The 15,840-nt window shown below is 36.3% G+C and overlaps 1 protein-coding gene across 3 annotated transcripts in view; it reads right to left on the reverse strand.

Moving 5' to 3' along the window:
* Positions 1 to 1,868: 1,868 nt before the first annotated feature.
* PHIP1 (phragmoplastin interacting protein 1) overlaps positions 1,869 to 15,840 on the reverse strand; it is a 29,411-nt gene continuing 15,439 nt past the window's right edge. For 2 of the 3 annotated variants that reach the window (XM_088874637.1, XM_006848629.4), the window contains 2 exons: positions 3,196 to 3,242; positions 1,869 to 2,622 (listed from right to left, as the gene is read on the reverse strand). In XM_088874637.1, coding sequence (XP_088730763.1) covers positions 3,215 to 3,242 — 28 coding nt within the window. In that variant the 3' untranslated portion in view covers positions 1,869 to 2,622; positions 3,196 to 3,214. Of the gene's footprint in view, positions 2,623 to 3,195; positions 3,243 to 15,840 lie in introns of those variants that run through there. The other variant, XR_016061405.1, reaches the window with a different exon arrangement.

The raw sequence follows: 15,840 nt of genomic DNA on the forward strand, positions 1-15,840 counted from the left end.
TTCTTCTTCTTTTTCCTTTTTTTGTTTAATAATAATTTCTAGGTCCCCATATAAGTTGGGCCCACTCATGCTAGCATCCGCCCAGCTTGCCTATGCACTAGACAAGTTTGCTCGTTCACACATATTTAAATTGGTGCAGTTGGCATACGGATGCATCCGTAGCTGTGAAGGTAAGGTGCACCATCCAATTTTATCTGGTATATAATTTTGATGTAAAATGTTCATAGGATTATTTTAAAATCTATTTTTATATCTAATTATAAATTTAAAAAATGGTTAAAATCAAGTAGATATATAAACACATGAAAATCTTGAAAATGAACGGTCTAGATAATATGTTGTAAAATGCACTATTTCTAAGACTTCAAATCTTTTTATTTTTCATGGTCATACATCTCGATGTCAAGATGATCAATCAAAAGGTTTTTCAACATTAAAATTATCTTTTCCGATGGATTTTTGAGGTGCATCCATAGTTCTACATTATAAGGTTGCATCCTTATATATACTTTTTTCTTTTTAAATTACTACCATTGTTTCATGCTCTAAATTCAACTACATTCTCATCATTCTTATAATATTGACAAATCCGTTACTCATTCATTATTATATTTACTTTAAAATTTAACTATTATTGAAAGGAAAAAGTTTATAAAATGTTACAACCTTAAAATATAGAATTAAATATGCATCTCAAAAATCCATCGGAAAGGTTGTTTTAATGTTGAAAAACTCTCTAATTAATCATCTCGACATCGAGATGTATGAAAATATAAGAAAAAAAGATTGAGTCCAAGAAATAGTGATCTTACAACACATTATCTAGACCGTCCATTTTTAAGATTTTCATAGATCTATAGATCTACTTGATTTTAACCATTTCTGGAGTTTAAATTTTTATAATTAGCTTTTATCCTAAGAATGTTGAATCCAAAATTATGATATGATAAAATTTGGAGGTTCACCTTAATTGGATTGTTTAAGGTTGCAACCTTATAAAACCCACACCCTTACTGAAATAAGGAAAAGGTAAAGTTTATCGACAACCGACACTCTAAACAATCAAATTAGAGCCTACCTCAAACATTTCACTAGATGAGGTTGTTTTGATACCCAAATATCCTCAAATTGATCATCTCTACATGACATGAGAAAAAATGGATTTCAAGTTTTGGAAATAGTACATCTTGTAACGCATTTTCGTACTGTCAATTTTCAAGATTTTTTAATTTTCATATATTTGTTCGATCTACACTATTTTTGAAGCTTTAAATTTCATAATTAAATATAAATTATATTTTAAAGCTATCACAAAGATTTCCAATATTGAAACCACATTTCTTGATACCATTTCAAGGTGCACTTTGCTTTGGTTGTTTAGAGCCTCGGCTCTATACAAACTACACCCTTGAAATAATTGCTCTATTTATCAAAAATAGTCTATTAAACGTTAAGAGATAGTTAAATCACCATATACAATCTATTGTCAACTTGTAGGTAGCTAGATCCAACTATGACAAGATTAACATTGTTCAAGTTTTATGATATCAATTGATATCATATTATTCTATCTCACGACATTATACACATGCTTCACATGTCCAGTATAAGCAAATTACCTAGTCCTCTCTATCTCTCTCGTGCTGGAAAGGTCCACAGTTGCACACGAAGTTTGCAACTCAACATGGCAATGAATCAAAATTAAAAAAGACGAAAAATCATGGCCAAGACGCCGCCCATTGCAATAGAGTACTAAAGTACCATGTGTGGGCAGCTCCCCCTGTCGGGTATTAGAGTCGAGTTCGATGAATTTTTTTTTTTTTTTTTTTGATCGATTAGTTCAATGGCCCTTCTTTAACACACATCTATTTCTATCAATTCCCAATTCCCAATTCCCAATTCCCAAAATCTTCACCTCCATGTCTTCCTACAATTTTCATTTCATTTCTTTTATAGTTTTTCTCTCATCTCTGCAACTCATACATCAGCACCAACTGCTTAATAAAAGGAAAGAAAAAGAATGGACAAACAATACAGCAAAATTTCTGAAAAAGTTAAAAAAGAAAACAAAAAGGAAAAAAAAAATAGCAAATCTACCTCATAGAGCTGCACCAAAGCTTCATATCCATAAATCACACGGAGATATTAGACTCAACAACCATCTTCTTAGGACAAGAAGATGAGAGATGACCTGCAGTCCCACACTCATAACATGTGCGCCTCTTCTTACTGGCTTTCCGTAAGCTTGGCTCACTTTCTTTCTTCTCACTTCTTTTCTCTGGGTTTGAAGACCCTCCTTTCTTTGGCACTGCACATCTTATCTTAATGGGTCGACCGCACACGACAGTTTGATCTAAAGTCAAGGCTACTTCTAAAGAGACATTGTCCTCAAAATCAACATGGGCATAGCCACGAAACTCGCCACTCTCTTTGTCCATACCAAATCGAAGCTCCCATATTTTGCAGTCAGAGAAGAGGGCTCTTAGATCCTGCTCTGTTATGTCCCACGACAAATTTCCAGCATATATTCTGTTGTAGCCATCCACTCTTGCTGGTACAAAATCTTGCACTTTCTCAGCTCGAGAAGCACGATAAGGCTGTACCTTGAGAAATAGTCCTCCCCTGTAAGGAAAAGAAATTGCAACTCAATAATACCATCAGACATCGGACAAAACTATAACCCACTGAATCCAGCTAACATGTATCTCGAGTAATTATTCAAAAAAAATGGTGGTAAATTGGTCTGATTGTGTGAAAATAATTTGAAACTCACAAATACCAGTTTATTATTCTTTCCCAATAAGGATAGATTTCATATGTTTCTAGCAAAATATAAATTTAAGCTTCCTCCAAATGCCTTTCCAAGTTTGGACTCAATTTTCTCCAGGAATGGCTACAGGCGAATATTGGAATGTATATCCAAGGATTCAAACGACTAGCAGAAGTATAGAGACTCAGAATAAAATAGTGATTGCCAAGTTAAATATCATGATTTCAGATATTGAATGTTGGCTACTGCACAGGGCTGAAGAAAAAAGTCTAATTTTGATTTCAACTATGCCTGTCATAAAATGCCTTGCATATCCATTTCCACTACACACCGTAAAGAGGCGATAATGATTTCTTGATAATGGACAAGCATAATTTAATTTAATCAATCAAAAAGAAAAGAAAAGCTTAATTTTATTTACTTACATATCAGCACCATCGAGATCTAGAGCCCTTTTAGCTGCAGCTTCTGTCTGCAATATAAAAAGTTGTGTCAATAGCAAATGTCGACATGGATTATATAATCTATCAAAATATTCACTAATAGATCATATCATATTACTGAATAGTCTTTTCAAGTTATAAATGCTAACACACTGATCCACTGCGCATATATAACTAAGAGTGTATTTTGTGCTCCCTTGGGAGTAAAATTTGCATTTACTCCCTCAAGCAAATGACCTACTTAGGAAGATATTCTTGATCGCACAATTAGGCATCCACTTTTAGAGTAACGAGATGAATATTTTCAAAAATAAAAAAGGACTTTGGAATACCTTAAAACAGACCTAACCTTTCCAAAATTGGACAATCGGTGTGCAATACCAGGGGTTGACTTCTTAAATGCAGCTCCAGGGTGTGTAATGAATTTTCTTTTTTTATTTGGTCATAAGTATTAGTACATCAAATCCCCAAAGTTTCAGATCCTGAAAAATACTCAAGCTAGGCTTTTGAATGAGGGAGCAAAAGCAAATGTACATTTTGTTTACTCTTACTTGGATTCAGACTACTTAACTGAGCCCAATTGAGATCTGTCCCCAGCCCGATCCATTTTTGACATCACAAAGTCATGTTACAGGAACATGCCAAGGGCTATGTAGGTTCTCGGCTATTATAAGTAGGAAAGCTAATTTTCCAATAACAGATACATAAACTTAAACAATAAACAAAAAGAATCTGCAAGAAAGCGCAGCTGACCTCCATCCTTACATGGAGTACCTACAGTCTAAAGAGCACACAACACAGTTTTCATTCATTATCAGTGGTATTAAGACCTCATTGGCCGTTAAACCAGTGGAAAAAAGGTCTGGTCAGACCAGGCCAATTTCCGCAAATATTAAAAATAATTAAACCTTCATATATTACCAATAAAATAAAATAAAGGAAAAAATAGAAAAATGTGACAATAAACATCACATTACCACAAGTTCATTACAAATTTACAACATGAACAGAATAAATAAGAAATTAAAAAGAAAAAATATCACAAACTTTATTTTCTTTTCCGCAAGGACCAAAGCCGTATAAACAAGTCGTCATTTTTCCCAAAAGAACAAAACCTTATAATAAAAGCCTTTTTGCAATTTACTTGAGCCACTATAATGAAAAATTAACCACAAATCACAAATTAATGATGGAATTCAACAAGAAAAACACGTATGCAACCTTCCACCAAAACTGAAAAACTAATAACCATCCTCCACCTAGATAATATCCTCCAATCACTACAAACCAATCAGACATTTACAACATTAATAGAGTAAATAAGTAGTTCAAAAAAATGTTTGGAAAATTATAGAATTTTCATCCTTTTCCAAAACAGAAAAAACCCATTTCCAAAGACTTTGAAACAATCAAAAACACAATCTAAGCAAAAATAACTGAGATAGATACCTGCTATTGTATTGCTTAGGTTCCCATCTTACTCTGAACACCATTAGAGGATATTAGAGGTCTTCTACTTTTCTTATAGGATAAATCGACATTAAATAATGATAAAGTTGTACAACTCCACGATAGCTTCCAACTGTATCCTCATATGTCCAAATCGAAGTTATGACCAAAACATTATGGCCTAGAGGAGTGCTCAATATGCCCCTATACCCACCAGAGAGGTCAGCCTGTTTTGAAGAGCATATAAGTGCTATTTTTGTAAATAGGAGGGTTACACCATGTTGTGTTGGAGCTTCCTCCCAGAGCAGTTAGTTCGGAAGAGCAGATAAGAGCTATTTCATAAATAAACGGGTTTCACAGTGATCAGAGTTTGCGTGAATAGGTGCAAACATGTTTATAGTTTTGCTTAAGGTTTTCCACTTCTAACTGGTCATACCTTGTCTGGTAGAGACTCTCATCCTCCACCTCCAAGATAAAAGAGTCAACCTATAGTTTGGACGCACAGATAAGTGCAGTTTTGCACATATGTCTACTCCCACCTCTAAAGAATCCTATTGGTGAAACCAAAAGTAGTTTTGACTCCCAACACAGTACTTGAGTTCCTCCAGCTCTTGGTTCACAAAAGAAATAAGCATCTCTGTTAAAGTGGCTAGTCCAGAACTGGTTATCCATTGGTAAATAGAGTCAATATTGTTAGTATCACAAATGCAGGTTATCTTGTCCAGGTGTCACTTGCATAAGGTGAGGCAGTATGCCTCTTGAGAGGAGCAAGGAGGTATTGACCTTAAGTACAGATCAGCTCTCCCTTGAACCTTCCTTTTTGTGGGTTAGAGATCCTAGACGGATTCCAGGCTGTCCAAAGGCAGACAGTACCAGTTGCACACTCTAAAACTCAGAGTTAATTTCCATGTTGCTTTTTTGCAGGTAGCAAAATTCAGGGAACTTGAGCAAGCAAGTTCTCGACTATAGTGCATCAAATTTCAGAGGAATTCTGAACGCCAAAAGAACACCACATATTTTTTATGTGCACAAAATATTGGCTTAAAACAATTTATTCTTTGTGAAATATTGATGAATTAGTGAGCGCTGCCATTGTGTAATTGAAATTTGCAGATTACTCCCGTGATCTCTAAATTCAATGGCACAATGGTACAGTCCGGGAAAAGTAGATTGGATGGCTGGAATATCACTAAGAATTGCTAGAAATATTTTGCAGATCAGTTAGGATTTACTCAGAGAGAGAGATGGATATTAATAAAGGCCCTCTCTCTCTCTCTCTCTCAAGATGGGGCTTTAAACCCTCAAAACAAACCCAATTGTAAATGGGACAGAGAAGCCTCTAAACAAAGTTGAAATTAAAATAAAGAAAACAATAGTTTGATATGTCCTAGAGAGAGAATGAGAGGAAAGAAAATAAAGATGATGATGATGAAGAAGAAGGGAGAGAGAGACGTGTGAGAGATAGAGAGATAGAGAGGGAGAGAGAGTGGCATAGTGGTGATATATGATCTCTACCCCTCTTATAACATTAAGTGCTAACCCTAATTACAACATATTGACAATATTGCCCTTATTTAGGGACATAAGACAAATAAGAACTAAATAAAAAATAAATGACAGTTTTGTCTATCAAATACAATAAAGCTTATTCCTTTTATTTCCAATACTCCCCCTCAAACTAGTGCATAGATATCAATCATGCTCAGCTTGCTTGAGATATCATGTAATCTGTCCCGTCCAATGGCTTTGGTAAAGACAAGTGCAAGTTGATTTTTAGAACTCACATGAGGAGTTTGAATGATCTTGGCAGCAACCTTCTCTCTGATAAAGCGACAATCTACTTCAATGTGTTAGTCCTTTCATGAAAAACATGATTTTTTCTGATATCAATGGCTGCTTAATTGTCATAATACACAGTCATGGGAAGCTTAACTTTAAAACCCAAATAAAAAAGAACAATTTTGATCCCCATCACTTCGCATGTATCATGCGTCATTGCTCTGTATTTTGTTTCAGCACTTGATCTTGCCACCACATGTTGTTTCTTGCTTTTCCAAGTAACCAGGTTTCCCAAAACAAACGTACAATAGCCAGTTGTGGATCTTCTACCAGTTTGGCAACTAGCCCAATTAGCATCCATGTAAACTGCAACATCAGGATGTCTTTGATTTGAGAAATATATCCCTTTCCCAGGTGAAGACTTGAGATATCTTAATATTTTGCACACAGCATGGCGGTGGGGTTTATGCGGTGCATGCATAAATTGTCTGACTACGCTAACCGCAAAAGAAATCTTTGGTTGAGTGATTGTGAGATATATATAAGCTTGCCCACTATTCGTTGATACCTATTAGGATTTTTGAGTAGCTCCCTCTTTCTCTATGAAGTTTATGATTAACTTCTATAAGAGTATCTGCAAGTCTAGATCCCAACATCCCCAATTTGGTGTAACAAGTCCAACACATATGTTCTTTGGGAGATATCACTTTCTTTGATCTCGCCACTTCAATTCCCAAAAAATACCTAAGGGATCCTAAATCTTTGATATCAAACTCCTTGCTTAAATAAGATTTAAAATCCTCTATGCCTTTCACATTATCCGCTGTCACAAGAATATCATCAACATACACAAGAAGGGTAGTAATTCCAGCAGTATCCTTCTTCAAAAAGAGTGAATGATCAACTTGACTCCTTTTGAACCCAAATTTCAATAGGGTCTCACTGAATTTTTAAACCATGCTCTAGGAGACTAAAACATATATGGCCTTCTTTAAATTCCAAACCTTTCCTATAGCCCCCTTAATATGAAAACCAAGAGGCATGGCCATATAGATTTCTTCTTGGATGTCTCCATGTAAGAATGCATTCTTAACATCTAGCAGATGGAGTGACCACAATTTATTCACAGCTAGTGAAAGAATGATCCTCATAGTCTTCAACTTGGCCACAGGCACGAAGGTGTCTTGGTAGTTTATACCAAGAGTCGTGGGTGAAACCTTTTACAACCAATCTCGCTTGTGCCTCTCAATGGTACCATAAGCTTTGTATTTTACTATAAATATCCATCGACATCCTACGACCTTCTTCCCTTCAAGAAGGTTAGTTATTTGGCATGTATTATTTTGCTCAAACGCTCACATCTCGTCACCCGTAGCAGCTTTCCATTGAGGTCATGAAACTGCTTTTGTAACACTAAAAGTTATTCTAACAGAAGATAGAACAAATATGATGGCACGATGAGAGGGAAATACAAAATTGTAGGATATGAAATTTCCTATTGGATGCTGAGTGTAAGAATGTGTACCCTTGCAAATAGCAATAGGCAAGTCCAAATTAGGATTCTCTGAGAGGGTGAAAGAGTTACCTAGGTCAAGAACAGTTTCTGATTCCAAATTAGGATTCTCTAAGAGGGTGAAAGACTTACCTAGGTCAAGAATAGTTTTTGATTCCAGGTTAGTATTCGAAGTATGGTCGCTTAGAACTTCGAGTTGCACCATTTTCTTCCTCTTGGTATACGTCTTCAACTCCTCTGAATGTGCATCATTCCTTTAAGATAAACCACTCTCTTCAGATAAACATGGTGTGGGACTAGGAAGGGGAACCACTGATGTGCTCTCTTCATTAAATTGTGACTTATTTTCCCCTGAAGATAGCACTCAGACCTATAGAGGAGATATATGGAACAAATTTAAAGAAAGTGACATCCATGGAGACATAGCAGACCTTCGTAAAAGGATCATAACACTTGTACCCCTTTTGATGTGATGGATATCGCAAAAAGACATTTGGCAGCTTTAGCATCAAGCTTGTCCCTCTTAACTCTTGGACCAAGGATGTGGACAAAACATACGATACCTTAAAAAACATTTAGCAGCTTTAGCATCAAGCTTGTCCCTCTTTGGACCAAGGATGTGAGCAAAACATACACAACCAAACACCTTGGGAGGTACAAGGGACATGGGTGAGTTGGGATGAACAATTTCAGCAGAAGATTTTCCCTCAAGAACACGAGAGGGCATGCAGTTTATTAAAAAGGCAGCAGTGAGAACTGCTTCAGACTAGAAAATTTTTGGAACTTTCATTCCCAGTTAAAGAGATCGGGTAACTTTAAACAAGTGCCCGTTTTTTCTCTCAGCTATACCATTTTGTTGAGGTGTGTATGGATATGTTGTTTGAAACTCAATCCCTTGATCAAGAAGATAATCTTTGAGTTTGTTTGACACATACTCACACCCATTGTTAGACCGTAAGACTTTAATTGTGCATCACATTGAGTTTTAACCATTTTGTAATAGACTTGGAATAGACTAGCGACTTCATCTTTGTATTTCATTAGATAGACCATTGTAATCTAAAACAATCATCCGCAAGTGTAATAGGGAAATGAAATCTAAACATATATGCAATTGGTGAAGGACCCCACACCACACATGAGAGTGTAAAAGAAAAAGGAACATCACTCTTTACGCTGATATTCATAGGCAATGAAGTTCTACAATGTTTTGACAACTCACAAATGTCACATTGCAATTGAACTTGACCCAAAGACTCAAACAATTTAGGAACTAAAGAACATAAAGTAAAAGACGATGCATGACCAAGTTGGGTGTGCCACAAATTTAGTAATTGAAGGTATGATTGCTGCAGTCAAGGCACAAAAAGTACTCCATTTTCATGACCATGCCCAAATGTCTTCCGGTTAATCAAGTCTTAGAATACACAGTGAGAAGGGAAAAAGGTTATGCTGCAGTTTAGGGTCTTTGCGAGATTACTAATTGACAATAGGTTATTAGAAAGATTGGGAACATGCAAGGTGGAAGACAAGTTAACAAAAGGAGTAACATGTACAGTACCCTTTCCTTTGATTGGAATAAGAGAACCATATGCTATTTTAACTGATTCATGACTAGAAAGAGGGATATAAGAGAAAAACATCAGCCATACTAGTCATATGTTTAGTTGCTCCAAAATCAATAATCCAAGGGGTTTCATAGTTTTTTATAGACATATGATGAGCTGATGCAGATATACCTGATTGTGACACTCAGTGGGAGAAGAAGGGTCTCGAATGGAAGCTTGCTGCTTAAGATCCAAGAGCTCTCTTTTAGGAATAGTCACGAACTCTTCTAGAGGTTCAAAGGCAATGGTACCTTGCTTCCCTTGAGTAACTGGGGCAGTACTTCCATTGATTGATGTTGAATTTTCCCTTGGAAGGTTTCACCTGGTGCATCAACATGTTTCCCTTATATGTCGAGTCTTCCTTATAGTGGGTGCACTTTAATTTGTCCTTCTCATCAAATGTGGGGTTTCCACGGCCACGTCCAACGCCTCGGCTCTACCACAACTCCCAAAATGTTCACCTAGATTACCATTAAAACTTCTGAATAGCACAAATCTTTGAGTTTCACCCATAGACACTATCATAATCTTATGTCAGTTTCTTCATGGTGAAGAAGGGAAAAAATAGTACCAAGTGATGGCAAAGTCTCCCCACCGAGAACATTGCCTTAATTGTTTCATACTCTCCATTAACTTTCCTCCAAAGATAAAAAATCTTCCTTTGTTCTAGTCTCTCTCTTTATTCGTTTGAACGAGAACACCATACGGGCTGATTTTGGCTTAATTCATCCCAAAGACCATGAGATGAGCATAAATAGTCTTCCGGTGACAAGTCAACATATTTAAATCACTAATTTGCTGCTCTAATTCATAAACTGCCTTTATTTAGAGACACAAGACAAATAAGGGCTAAACAAAAGATAAATCACAGTTCCGTCCATCAAATACAATAAAGCTTTAAAGTCTTCAAAAAAAAAATTCATAAACCCTTGCAGTATTTATCTTTAGGGAATAGGACTCAGAGATTGCCTCCTATAATTCCTTAAAGGTATTGCAATTCATAAAGGAACGACTCATATCAAGCTCTGTATATCCAATTCATAATTGCCATATCTTTAGCATCCAGTCTGCTTAGCATCCTTCAGATCAGCTTTTTCCACATGGCCATCAATGTATCCCAGTTTTTTCTTTCCACCCAAAAATAGTCAAACATACCTAGCTCATTCTAAATAGTTGGTTCCATCAAACATGACTATGGCGATTTAGGCTTCAAATGCCTCCATATTTGATGCCGATATAGACGTTCTCTATTGTAGTCAAGATCTGATTACACCCTCAGATCTTAATCAACAATTGAGATCAAGTTACATCCTTTGATCTCTTCAAATAAAGGGTTTTGCAGATCTGGTTATATCCTCAGATTTGATCACACCCCCTTCTTTTGTTGAAAAACATCAAAAACAACACTAATAGTATTTCATTGATTAGGGATACAAACCCTAATCCATCCAACAACTAGGTTTTCGAATAAATACTTGATCGGCATCCAGAAACATTAAAAAAAAAATCTCACCTCCATTGGCACAATTTCTATTTAAAAAAAAAAGTTATGGTTTTACGCATGACGATGTCATTTAACCCAAAGGATGACACCAGTCCTAAACACAGTTCATGCACACCTTTTTGAAGATCGACGCCCCTCTTTTTCCTCTTCTTGCTCTGATAACAAGTTGAAATTAAAGAAGAAAACAATTTGGTAGGATCTAGAGAGAGAAAGAGAGGAAAAAGAATAAAAATAATGAAGAAGACAAAGGGAGAGAGAGAGAGAGAGACGTGTGAGAGATAGAGAGATACAAGGAAAGAGAGCAGCATAGTGATCACATATGACCTCTACCCTCTTATAACAATAAATAATAACCTCAACTATAACTTATGGACATACTGCCCTTATTTAGAGATATAAGACAAATAAAGACTAAACAAAAGATAAATGACAGTTCTGTCCATCAAATACAATAAAGCTTATTCTTTTTATTTCAAACAAACAACTCTAGAATGACCAAAAAATCTTGCCAAAATGGCTGCAAAAGTAAAGAATAAAAATTGATTTGTGCTATTTTAAATATAACAAATTAGGAACAGCCGAGTTCGGTCTTGGACGGGTCGAACCAGCCAGTCCACTAGAACAAATACAATATTGCGAAAATTACAAATAACCCCCAAGACTAGACTTTCTATGCAAGTTACCCCCAACCAAACTTTTTTTCTCACTTTTTTTCCCAAAATACACTTTTCTAGCAAATCCCCCCCCCAAGTAAAAAAGTACAATTTTCTGAAGAAAATACCCTTTTTCGTACACAGAAATTTAATTTTGGTCGGACATTCACGTGGGCTTACATAGGTTGCCAGACCGCTCTTTGACATTGCCGGACCCCGTTAAACTAAAAAAAGTGCCGGATCGCTCTTTGACATTGCCAGACCGCACTTTGGGCTTGTTCCCAAACCTGCATAGGCCTATTGCCGGACTGTTCTTTGTCAATGCTGGACCGCCACTAGTATTTGCTGGATCGACTATGAATACGCCGGACCGCCCTAAGAATACGCCGTACCGCCTTTAGGTGGGAAAGAAGAAAGTGAGGCATGGGTAAAACAAAGGGAGGGCAGTTTAGACTTTATTTTTTTTTTTTTGAGTTGGGGGGGTATTTGCGAAGAAAGTCTATTTTGGGGTAAAAAGTTTGAAAAAAAGTTTGGTTGGGGGTAACTTGCATAGAAAGTCTAGTCTTGGGGGTTATTTGTAATTTTTCCTACAATATTCCTAAGTTCGATCAGGTTCCATGCCCACACCAACCCAAGACCACTAGTCCAACCTGTGTGGGTGCCAGTTCCTCATCTGACTAATTAGGTACAGTCTTAATTACATTGTTCTTCACACTTCACCAGCTTCAGCAAATTCTAAATCTAAACAGTAGAGTTTATACTAGTCATATATTAGTCAGTAATAAATTAGAGTGACTTTGTCATTCTTCCTCAATTTGACTATGCAGCCCATGGAAAGGCTCCTACAATTCAAGACTTTCAGAAAATATTTTGAAAAAAAGGGGAATATTTTAAACCTCATTCACATGGTCTTTGTGCACCTTTCAAAGTGCCAAATGTTACCTGCATGTAAGAATAATTACAAGGAAGTAAATATATTACACTTCATAATGGTAAATTTCAATGTGACCACACTTTTACAAGTTATATATTACTCTTAACCCAAACTAATGGTCATATAATGTCACAAAGTAACCAGTTGACTGCCATTTCTGGCAAGATTTTTTGGTCATTCTAGGAACAGGAACGATAAGAGCTCTAGGGTCAGGAACAGGAGTGCGGAGCGAGGTAGGCTCAAAGATCCGGTCCGTACATGGTCAAGTAAAGGGATAGAGATCCCTGACTTTTAGGGAGCGCATTATATATTTGTACAGGAGCAAATTCTTTACTAAATGGGATTGCATTCCGCAGTTATTAGGATCAAGGTTCCCGAAGTTCACTAATCCACTTTATAGTAATTTGGGAGTGAATTTCAATGAACAATATGTTTCACTTTTATCCAAGTTCACAAACCAAGTATCAATATAAGCAAGAATCATGTCATTGAAATTTGAGAACACAAAATCGAGCATCGGGGATGGAAGCGACCACATCCTTAGAGTAACTATGGCTTACATGCCCTTTGACTATAGTTTCGAAGTCTCTAATATCTACAAAGTGGAAAAAAACAAAACCCATCATTCATACGATCTCGCATTAGGTTCAAGTTTAATCAAGATTGGACCAACTTGTTGGATGGACTGATAGAACCAAAAATCGGATCATTGGATGGTATCATGATGACCCTAGGCCAGAACCAACATGAAATGGACAAAACTAGCATATGACAGGCGCAGACCAATTTGATAAGTAGATTTTTGCCTTTGTTTAGTAAGATTTACTATTTTGTTGCAATTGTTGTAGTATACCAAAGATTTTGTCCAAAGTGGACACAAAATAATTAATACTAAACCTTATCTTGCTTTCCTTTATAGAAAGACCAAAATGTGTTCGAATTTATTCCATTGTTTTGTTAGCTTTTCTATTTTATTGCACTTAGTTTTCTTATCTCAATGATTTTTCCCATAATCGTGATTAGAAATTAGATAAAAAGAAAAACCCAATCTAGCTCTCCTATATATTTAGGGACCAAATTTAGAGGTATTCGTTGGCTTGTTAGATTAAATCTTCCTATGAATCTTGCCCAAAATCATGATTAAGAAATGGACAAAGGAAATCCAATCTAATTTGGTCTTTCCAATACATTCCGGGACCACTTTGACCAATATTTATGCATTTGTTATTTTAACCCTGTCTATGATTACATTCCGAGACCGCTTTGCACAAATTCATGATTAAAATTGGACAAAAAGAAACCCAATCTAGTATTCTTTTTCCTATACATTTGAGGAACAATTTTTTACAGTATTTTTTTTCTGTTAATTCTTTCTTTGTTTTGCTTCAGGTTTGTTAGATTAAATCATCGCATGAATCTTATCTTCTACATCTTTGCCCATGATGTCATAGGATATTAGGATGGATGAATTGTGGCATTAAAACCATGGTAATCTACCAAAATTTTAAAACTAATGCCTATATTTTCAATGCCTAGTTAGAAATTTCCCAATTTTTTAAAAAGTACTTCAAAAAAATTTCAATCTTTCCTAATTAAATTTTCTAATTTTAAATGATTTCCAAAAATTTTATATTTAAAAAAACAATTGATTGATCTGACCGGTGGTTGGACCACTTTTTGATCGATCAGGCCCTTTGCCGATTTGAGCACTCATCTGGTCCTAAGAACATGGGTTACAACGGAGGTTCCCAAGTTATCCAAATCCAATATCTAGGGAAATGGATTTCGGAATTTTAGAAGATGAGTTGAATGCATCCCCACAATTCATGATTAAGCACGCCCACTGACCCGCTATGGCCTCACCAAATAATGCCAACCAAAGTATAAACATGTTGTAGCTCCATTATAAAAGCCTGATATGCAACTTCATGAAACCAGGCCAGAGAAAATTACAACCTAAAATGAAGAAATTATGATGCCAAGGGCCATTACTGTGACAACAGCCCATATGCTCTCTTGGACTTGCTACCAAACACAAGCCATCAGCACATTTGCGCACACGCACAAGACTGCTTCTGATCACACATACTAGATAATCCCAACAGCCCTAGCCGGACCCCCAATATATAGCGAGAGTCGGCATCTTTCCTCCAAGTCCACAAAAAACACTACAATATTCTCCCAATAAAATACCTCAAATCCCATTAATGAGAACCCTTCTCTTTCATGAGAACAACTAGGCAATAGCGAGGAGCCTTGAGACTCCACATGTAAGAGCAAGTTCTTGCAAACAAGAGAGAATTCAAATTAGATTCCATGAGGACAATAGCCAAAAAGGAATCCAACATTTGAAGACCCAAGAGATGCTTAGATCCCTTCCTGTGAGGGTGCAGCTTTATATTTCATAGATTTTATTTTATTAGGTAAGTCTGCACCATAATGAAACCGAAAACAAAAGAGCCAAGGGAGAGGGAGTGCAGCCTCTCGAGAGTGAGAGAACCTGCATAGCGAGAGGGCATGAAGAGAGTGAAACCCCACTATTCTCAAAATAAATACCAAGAAATTCCACCAGAAACATAAGATCCCTTGAGAAACTACAGCCCGAGAGGAGCGAAAGGATCCCTCTATTTCCTTCTGGCCAATAAAGGAAAGTTACACCATTCGTCTATCGGGTAGTATGTTGGGTTTGAACTCACAATCTCAAATTTGCAACAGTGGTGCTTTCCAGTTCGGCCATGATTTAACCCAAAAATTAACACACCTATGGTTTCGAGATGAAGGCAGCATGCTGACAGAAGAGAATGTGAGGCCCGCAAACATAGGAATCAAGAGATTGCATTTGTTTGTAAGGTAGGGTAATTGTTCAAAATTGAACAAAGATAATTGTTTAAATTGGAGCAAAGGACAGATCCAACAATAAAATTAAGGCAGCTAATAAGTAGAAAAATTGCTAAAGAGCCACAAAATCTGATAGAATCGAGTGATTAAAGATAGGTATTCAATGGTCTTGAGTTTAAAATTTCTGGACTTTTGATATGAAGTAATGGACTATACATATGGAGTAACTCTGTAGTAGATCAGATAATAATAGAAATGGCACAGAAGAGTACGTTTTTAATGAGAATGACAACCAAATCTAAGTTATGATCAAGGGAAATGATAAGTTTTCTGCCTGGAGCACAAAATTT

The sequence above is a fragment of the Amborella trichopoda genome, chromosome 8 (genome assembly GCF_054954075.1).
Source record: "Amborella trichopoda isolate Santa Cruz 75 chromosome 8, AtrichopodaSantaCruz75HAP2 v2.0, whole genome shotgun sequence".
In the NCBI taxonomy this organism is placed as follows: domain Eukaryota; kingdom Viridiplantae; phylum Streptophyta; class Magnoliopsida; order Amborellales; family Amborellaceae; genus Amborella; species Amborella trichopoda.